The sequence below is a fragment of the Atheta coriaria genome, unplaced genomic scaffold (assembly GCF_025399875.1).
Source record: "Atheta coriaria isolate IRGN ID8LTWV9N9 unplaced genomic scaffold, Caltech_Dcor_3.1 hic_scaffold_29_pilon, whole genome shotgun sequence".
In the NCBI taxonomy this organism is placed as follows: Eukaryota; Metazoa; Arthropoda; class Insecta; order Coleoptera; family Staphylinidae; genus Dalotia; species Dalotia coriaria.
Window position 1 is genome coordinate 15,025 of NW_027045471.1, and position 9,488 is coordinate 24,512.

At 34.5% G+C, this 9,488-nt stretch overlaps 1 protein-coding gene and 1 long non-coding RNA gene across 2 annotated transcripts; one reads left to right on the forward strand and one right to left on the reverse strand.

The window, feature by feature from the left end:
• Window positions 1-2,530: 2,530 nt before the first annotated feature.
• LOC135802513 (uncharacterized) lies at window positions 2,531-3,684 on the reverse strand. The gene is made up of 2 exons (XM_065316112.1): window positions 2,794-3,684; window positions 2,531-2,718 (listed from the first exon to the last, which is right to left on the reverse strand). Exons 1-2 carry the CDS (start codon window positions 3,497-3,499, stop codon window positions 2,636-2,638), a joined length of 789 nt encoding a protein of 262 aa, XP_065172184.1. The 5' UTR covers window positions 3,500-3,684; the 3' UTR covers window positions 2,531-2,635.
• Window positions 3,685-8,209: 4,525 nt separating this feature from the next.
• LOC135802512 (uncharacterized) lies at window positions 8,210-8,908 on the forward strand. The gene is made up of 2 exons (XR_010550570.1): window positions 8,210-8,453; window positions 8,557-8,908. It is a non-coding gene; the product is annotated as an uncharacterized lncRNA (long non-coding RNA).
• Window positions 8,909-9,488: the final 580 nt, after the last annotated feature.

Genomic DNA, 9,488 nt, shown 5'->3' on the forward strand with positions numbered 1-9,488 from the left:
TATTACTCTTTCTTTGAGGGATTGATTCCAAGTAGGGTAATGATTTATAATTTTACCAGTTAGATCGCAGAAAAGTAACTTTATCGTAATTTGTACATTTGTCTATACAAGAATACTAAAATAAGTTGGCCCCAAATACGACGTGTGGTATAACTAATAAGATATGTACATTTAAAAAATAATAAATTGTCACAACTGGCCACACACCCAATGACGGATGTATAGTATAGTTCTGGTAGTGACACATGCAAAAACATACACCAAAATGGCCTATAATTATTTTATTGCTAGAAATATTTTGACATATGCAACATAATATTCTTCTAAGTTAACCTTCATATAGGACATGAACCAAAATCTGAGATCATTTGTATTCTTAAGATTAATAAGGCAGAATTGTAACATCAGTTATTATAACAGCCTTTCTCAAATTCCTGTCAAAATGTTAACTAATATTGACATAACTGGAGACAAAACATAACTTATAATACTCTGTAATTAATCTAAATCGTAACTATGAAATAAGCTTAACAAATATTAATAAAAATTAAATAAAAAGTAAAGAAACAATAAACTTTGATGAATATATGACTTAATTCACAATGTCTAGTCAGAGTTCCTAATATAGTTGCGACAAATGTAATGGTGACTATCACCATGCACTCTACGTGGCACTTGATCCATTTTTCTTCGCCAGCCTCTACTTTCAGAATATGAGCTCACATTGTAAACCAGACAGAAATAATTTTCGGTTGAGTCGTCTTTCTTTCTTTTGTTTTACTCTTTTCATTTTCTATTTTCATTTACCTTTACTAAGAGTTTTCTACCAGTTTAATCTTTCAACCGTTTTTCTTTTTCTTTCGTGTTCTTTCCTAACCGGCCTTCTCGGGTGTGTCAGTGTAAATGGTTGACTTTTGGTTCTTCTTGGAGAAGCTTTCGGAAATGGTCGAACAATTTCTGGTGAAAAAACAGGTGGCGTGGCCGAGGTTGATGCCATTGGCTGAAGCTGGACAATTTTGGGCGAGGCTGATGATGCACCGAATGATTCGGCAACTTTAGGGGCGACAAAAACAGGCGGCGTAGCTGGGAGGTTGATGCAATATTGAATTTAGTTTGTAATTGAACCGAAGAATCTAAAGGTGGCAACATCTGATTGTTGGTCTGAATAATTTCTACAGAATCAAGATTTTGTACGTCGGTTTCAGTAGATTATGTTGATGGAATGCGGTTTTCACGTGAGGGTTTGATTCTTATCCGATTTCTTGGAATAGATTTCTGATTAAAAATGGATAAATACCCAGTTTGCTGAAACCCCGCCTCGGAATTGCTCGTTTTAGTGAGCCTGCGGCATAGCAGTCTGATATTACCTGAATGTCAAATAGACATTGTTTTCGGCTAGGTGACTCCTCATCCATCCGTCATAGACTTACAGGCCTGTCCAAAAATTTATGGGTCATATGAACCATCAGGTGACCTATTTAGGACGATATAAGATCATAAAATAATAAGATGCACACCATGCCGTCGCTCTTGTAAGCTGTCCAACTGAGTGCTGGTGAGAATTTGAAAGTACAGGCAGAGTGAGTACATTTCCGGTCATATATTTTTGTACGGCATTTTACCATCGATAGATTTTTAAAAAATAATAAGAAAGTAAGTGCAGTGCCAAAAATAGCGTGCGCCACAAAGTCGGTAAATTTTTTGATTTTCGAAAATTTCCAGGGTAAATTTTGGTCATTCGATTTTGTACGGCATCAGCTCGGTACCGTTTCAATACAGCTTCTAATCCATTAGTTCCGCAACGCCGTACAAAAAATCGCGCGACAAGGGGAAAAATTGAGGTTGCAAACCCCTTCCGTGGTCCAGGGGTGATTTGAAAAAGTACGGCATCGGTTCCAAAACACTTCTAGCACTCAAAAGTACTATTAAAAAATAATGCCGTCAAAAAATTATTGTTCATTTGAATGTATATTAATAATTATCTTAATTTCATGGTATACTTGATGTATAAAGTTGTAAAAACCATTTGACCCTGTACGGGGAACTTTTTTAACATGATAATAGAAATACAATGTGGTTATATAGTATTGCTGTTCAAAAGAAACTGTTCAAAAAAATTACAGAGAAATACAAAACTGAAATTTTTAAATTATTGCAAAAGTTTAGCCATTCATAGATTAAATGTGAAAGATAGCAATTTTCTAAGCATTTTTCCCTTTGTTTAAATAGTATTAAGGTACTAAATTAGAAAAAATAATGCCGTACATTTTAATGCAGACCATATCTTTTAGGCTGATGAAAAATGACGCTACCATTTTAAGGGTAATTTTATGGCCATCTGATACTGTACGGCATTAACATATTTTGAAGAGAATTAAATTGATAGCCATGATAAATCATTATGACGTCTAACTGAAGTGAAACGGTGTGTATATAATATCCAAGAATTGAAACTGTCAATCCCAGTATCAACAGTTTTGTATACTTTTTGGTTTAGTATATGCTTCAAACATTATTGATAAATATATATAATTGATTTGTTTCATTATAATGATGTGAATAAATAAAACAACTATTTTTTAGAAAAATTCGATATATTTGAAAATGGTAATACAAAATAAGGTTTTTATTTAAATTATTCAGTATCGGAATCAGCCGCTGAGTCGTCATCGGAATCAACGTCTTCATCGACGTCCGAATTATCTTCTATATCCATTTCTGAAACATGAATAAGTTTTTGTTAAAATCAAAGTCTTACGTACAGATTAAAGATGCAAAGATTTATTTATTTACCTATGACGTCATCAATTTCTTCGCCTGATTCCTCATCCGGTTCCGTTATGTCACTGACTTTTTCGGGGCATTCCTCGCCGTGGAACCAGTCGAAATCGTACCGACCGTCATTTAAAATCCATCCATAGCTTATTGGTAACAAGGTCGACGGTATTTGTTTGTAGGCATTACACCAAATCTGTGCTATGTAGGTGCTTCTCTTCATATGTTGTTCTAACTCCCGGAAACAAGGTGGAAACGACGTTGCTTCCAATTTCATAGTTGTCTTTTTGAAAGCTTCATTACCGCTTTTCGGCGTATAAATCCTATCGAATATGATACACCTTGCTTCGTTGACTGTTTTTCTTGCTTTTACGTTGTATAAAATGCATACATATTCTTGCAGAACATTGAAAGTTTGTTCCATGAGTAGTGGATCTGCAACAACCGTATTATGCCCCATTTCAATAAATGCGTCTTGGAACTTCTCAGATTTCTCCAATACTTTTAATGGTCTGCTTTTACCCTTCCTATAAAATGCGGGATTGAAGTCGCATCCCGTAAAAGCATGGAATGCAGCCAACGAAGAACAGAGCTTTTCGCCCAAGTCTCTGTACACAGCACAAACGTCAATGTTTTTCACGTGGTTACCGGTTCCGAGTTGCATCCATATTTTGCGATCGACATTGAACTGATTCTCGCCCACATTTACTAGGATTTGTTTCATATTAGCTAATAATATTACGAGAATATCTGTATCGGAACACTTGATCAAAATGTTCGTACTTGGCCCAACAGCGCAAACATGATACACTATTTTTGTATCAGCTTCTTCATGAGCTGCAGGTATACTTTTCAGATACTTCTTTAACGACAGATTCTGCCGATTTTCTGTAAGAATGACACAGCCGATAATTTAGAAACACTTTCTGTGTAGGCTTAATCAACGTAGCTTTGTCTTGAGTCGACCAATCATTGACGAGAAACTGGACAAATGCTTGCTTGAATTTTATGTTCTTTAATTCGGCTATAAAATTTGCCGGACGTTTCGTTTGAGGTCCATTAATAACGAAATCATCATTTCTTAAATTATCTCGTATAGAATGCTCGTAATCTTTTATGCTTGGTGTTGGGTAAGTATCAAAGATCACGTGGATTTCCGTAGCCACGTGATTTGTTAGATTACGGAGCAAATTATAACTTATAGCGCCAAAGGTAGAAGGTATGTCTCGAAGAGTATAGAGATAAAAAAATCCATCAATAATCACGACATCCAATTCCCTTAGGAATACTCTCTACAATTTTTTCTCTATCTATCAAAGGTTTTACCAGCTTCGATTTATCTGTTTTATTGATGGTTCCATCCATATGACACAACGATAATGGAGCAGGGGTCAGAGGGTACTCCAGAACCTTTTCAATTTCAACATTTTGTTGTAGAGATATACCTAACAATCTTCCAAATAAATCCCTTTGTAGTTTAACCTCATTCACCTTTCCACCTTGACGTTTTACTATTTTCTTGGCTTTGAAAGTGTGAATAACATTTCTCTGGATAGCTTGTTCAAAACGATGTGGATTTGATGCACATTGTTCTAAAAATGTTTTCCTCTGCTCTTCTCCAGTTTCCACGACATTCATTAGAAATTCATGGACTTCATGACTTGCAGACTGTCCATTACTAATATTGTATAACAAGTTTTCTTTTAATGAAGACGAAAATGGATTCAAACGATTGTTAATACTATCTTCAAACTGTTGTATTTGTAGTTGACTTTTTTCTATTTTGTTTTTCCTCAAATCATTAGTAACCTCTTCTCGTTTTTTCATTAGCACTTCGGCGAGTACGTGAGAGATAATCTCCGTTCGTAGAGCATGGCTTTTGCTCCACCTTTGCCGAGCAGATATTGAGTTTTTCATACATGCAATGCCAGTTGATCGTTTAGCAGCATCAGCGTTGATCGTACTCTCAACAGTAAAGTCTACTTCTCGCTTGGAAAAAGGCTTCTTAGTTCTTTTTATCCCTACTACGACATTTAATCCAGGATGCGATTGTTCCACATTTTCCAAGTTGCAATGGTATAAAGTGAGGTACCTAGCATAGTTTTGATGATTGAAGACAAAAAACAGATTGGCAATGAGAGTGCAGAGTATATTTGTACAAATCAATATCACCCGTGCAGCTACTTCTGGTCAAAAGAAAGTAGTTGTTAACCATTTCCAACATAAGTAAGATAGAATTTCGGTGTACGAATCGTATTGATCACCATTTAACGTTTTTCTACGGAAGTTACTAAGTATTTTATATAATATATTTATAAAATCAACATTATCTACTGTTGGGTATATGTAACTAATTTTCCATTAATGTCTTCACCTTCTTCCTATTTTGAAAAGCTTTCAAGAAGTCTAAACACTCATCGCTTACTATCACATTTTCTTTCTCCGTGAAAAATTTGAAATGCATTATTTCAATAGCAACAGACATAAGAGGATGTAAGCGTTTACATCTGTTGAAGTGCTTCCCCATAAGAAATGAGTTTACAGATCCGCTTGCCAATAAACCAGAATCAATTAAAATTTCCGATAAACCACAATTTTCAATGTATTTACCAATCGCTTTGAACTGCGACATTGCTATGTGGAAAGGTCCCAAGTGAACAAAAATGCGTTTCAATGTTGAGTCCTTATTTCTTCTCAGCTCAGAATTTTGTATTTTCAACGATTTACTAGCTATGGCCAAATCATAATGTACCTGCGCGTACTGTTGTCCGCATTCTTCAGCACCTTTGATACTCCGCATCATAGTTTCATGTACCACATAATCTTTGGTAGGTGATTCATTGATAGGGGTTAAATAAAATACATCTTGAATAATACTTTTGTCATTGGCAATGAGAGCGTTAAATCCCACCCACATTGGTGTAGATATATTCAAAGCATGGCTTATCATCCATACTCTATCTAACCTTTTAGCTTCTTCCAAATTAGTAGGTGCTTTATCGTTTGCCGGCAATTGGAGAGTGCCTTCAAATTTTGGAGTTTGTGTAAGTGGTTGAATAACGAGAGTATCGGCTTCGTAGTGTCTGCGGAATCGTTTTCTACGAGGCTGGTTACTTCCAATACCATCGTTACTTCCCTCAGAAGATATGTCAACTTGTGGAGCATGATCTTGAAACGAAATTCCCACTGTATCGTGCATAGTGTCTTTACCATCACATGTTTCTACATATCGATCAAAATTATCGAAAGCAAAACCACTATTGAGAGATGGTTGCAATACCATACCAGCAGGGCATACCTTACCTGTTTCAGATATAGCATAGGTTGCTTCTGTCTCCAATTCTAATACTTTCGAGTACGAAATGCAATGTCCGTAGGAATGTAAGAGGTGTAGAAGCTTTTTACTACTACTCAAACTTTTGACTGTTATTCCAAGAGTTATATGTTTGGATGTCTTAACTCTTCCTCTGTGAATAGCATAAATAACATCAGAAGCGAAAGACTTGGCTAAGACCAACTTTTTCGGGTCTTTTATTCTATCCACATCACCTCCAGTTAACAAAAGAGTGTAAAAACGTAATAGAGCATACGGAATTTCACATTCACCTTTGATGAGTTTGGGCGCAGTCACATTATCACTGATTGGATTTTTTTCAACTCCTAGAACAATCTTGCGCAGGAATAATGCTGAAGTATTAATGGTGTTTTCTTCATTCACGTACGTCATATCAATATTTTCTAGAGTTGCACTGGCAGAGACAACGTGTTTGCACCCATGATTGTAAATAATGATGACAGCGTTCTCGAAATTTTCTAAAATTTCACTTTGTATATTGGAGGTGTCAAAACACTTAGGTAACTTCTCATTATCATACTCTTCCAATAAAAATTGTCTGAATAAATTGAGCAAGAAGGAATACTGGAAAATGCGCAAATTATCGACAATTTCTTTCTGAATAAATGTAAACAGTTTCTTACGAGCTCGCTCGTGTTTTTGTCTCCTCAAGTGCCAATCAGTATTTTTTTTTTTGCCTACAGTTATTTAAATATTGAGTTTTACAAACCCTATGATAAGGTATGGGTACTGACATCTCCTGACATTGGTCAATCCTTTGTAAAATCGCTAAATCATATTTTTGAGTAGCTAAATCTGCAATAATATGAAATGATTCGTAATTGTTGTTCTCTTTAGCAAAGCTACATGTCATGAGCTGGCGGTTATGTCGTTTGCGTACTTGCGCACAAAATACACAAGCAGTTGGACCATGTTCAGAAGATACGTGCTCTTCAGGTTCTTCGTCATTTCCGCTGAAAAAAATTATTATTCTGGTTATTCATAAACAGATTGTCACAATACATGTAATTTTAGATAATAGAACAACAAAAAAAATTTTTCAAATATAATCAATAAAAAAAAAAATGTACAGTCATGAGGACTGCCGACAGAAGTGAAAACCTAAAACTATTTAACTTTGTGCAACAATTTTATTTTTTTTCATATAGTTTATTTAGATATATAATTATTTTATTTTTTTCTATCTTCATTTTATATTTATGAATCAAATAAAAAAATAAAAAATAATTTAAAACATTTCAATTAACAAAAAAACATAAAATTTCTAATTCAAAAATTAAATTAAAATTAAAAATTATTTTAGTTAATTAATTTGAAAATAAATAAATAAATTTGAATTGATAAAATTTGATTCTTTATTTAAATAAACTATAATACTATAATACTATAAACGTCGTAACAGAACGTCGCTCCGTAAGCGATATATATGTAAATTATATTTATTTAATATTTTTATCACTTTTTATCAATATGAACTTCTCTCAGATTTTAAATGGTACAGAATTTTATAAATGCTATTGTATGGCGGTTTAACAAACTTCAACAGTAAAAAATATCGTCATGATTCTTCCACCTTACATTTCGTTATATGGATTTTCTTACATTTCACATGAATTTTTCCCTTGAATTTTTTTCCTGTATAAACCTTTGGACCAAATGAAAGCCGTAATGTATACAAAATATTATCTGTTACAAAATACTTTCGAAATAAATTAATGAAGAGCCAATCAAATACCCCTGGACTTGGAAAGAGGGGCTGGTAAATCTCAATTTTCCCCTTTACGTATGATTTTTTGTAATGGCTAGTGGAATAATGGATTAGAAGGTTGTATTGAAAACAGTACGAAAACTGATGCCGTACAAAATCAGAATTTCCACCCAAATTTATTCTGAAATTTTCGAAAATCAAAAATACCGACTTTGTGGCACTATTTTTTACGGTAATTGCGCGCTTTTCTGGCGGTTTTTAAAGATCTATCCAATCATCGTTTTGGCATGTCTCAAAAAAAAAACTGGTTAATGTAGTAGATGGTGGCTGAGCAGCTCTTTGTACTATGTTTTGTGCTGTAAAAAACACCTAAATGAACAACCGTAGGGTATTTCTCATGAATTGAAAAAGAAAATATTCGCCAAACTGCTTCATGACTACTAACATAACGGCCCATTTGGTAATGGGTAACTTCCTCACTGGAATTCTCTGCACCAATTCCTATCACAGCTATATCAATCCCTTTGGTTACATATTTGCAAATGTATTTAATAGATTTTACTGAATGGCAAGATTCAACGTTGATGTGCGCTTCGAAGATCTTTGATAGAATAAGTGAGTATGGAACAATCCGACGATTATCTACTTCAATATCTTGTTGATTTAATTTGACAATTGTTGATCTTCCATTGTCTGCTGTCGATCGGCGACGATACAGTGGATAACCATCATTACCAGTAATTGTTTCCGATATTATTGTCCGTGGATATTGCTTTGAACATTTACCATCCACCATACACGGTGAATTTGGATTAAGAGTTTCACAGGGACCATGTATCATGTTTTTGGTAACTATATCATGCAAAGATTTTAACTGATATCACTGCATCAACTTCATTTGGCCTTATTTTTTCCACCAACGAAATCAAAATGTGTTCATGTGGCAATCATCGTATCTGCGACTTCACAGAATACAGCAGCGTGTCTCACCAAACACTTTATGTTTTACAATGAAATACATTAAAGATTTCAACCTTTGTCTAAAGACTCTGGTTGTAATATCATGACGATCAATGGGTGATTGCCCAGGGAATAACTCTTGCTTGATTTCTGTCCAGCGGGGATTGCATGTGAATGTGATGAACAAATCAGCTGTACCATAATGACGAACACGCTTCCGATGTATGTTGCTGGAAGAATAGTCATCCGACCAACATTCTGGGCATTTCCATCAGTATTAATCGCATCTCGAAGGTGAATGTACTCTACGGATCGGAGTTTGCTCTGATTCAACCGGATGAATGTTAATCTCTCCCGTGATCTCTCCGTTTCAATTTTTTACATACATGTCAACAACATATTTGTGATATAATCGCCGACATTTCAATATGTGATTTTCTTCATTTTTGCGAATCATTTGGCGGTATGAATAAAAGTTCATTGAACTAACCTTTTTGTTAGTTTCCAAACCTGTAAATAGATTTTTGTTTTAAGAACAATAAAATATAAAATTAAAATTCATAATATAGTGACTGAGATATTATCTCCACAGCTACCTAAACTAATATTTCAATTACCTGTAAAGGGATCAATCATCTTGATTGAGAAATCATAGCCATCTTCACCTTGCCAAAATATAATAGGATATTG

Bases quoted from the DNA above. Each gene is read 5' to 3' on its own strand.
- LOC135802513 (XM_065316112.1), bottom strand. From the start codon at position 3,499: ATGAAACAAATCCTAGTAAATGTGGGCGAGAATCAGTTCAATGTCGAT. The intron at 2,719-2,793 runs GTAAATAAATAA...TTCATGTTTCAG, and splicing joins AGAAATTGATGACGTCATAG to AAATGGATATAGAAGATAAT.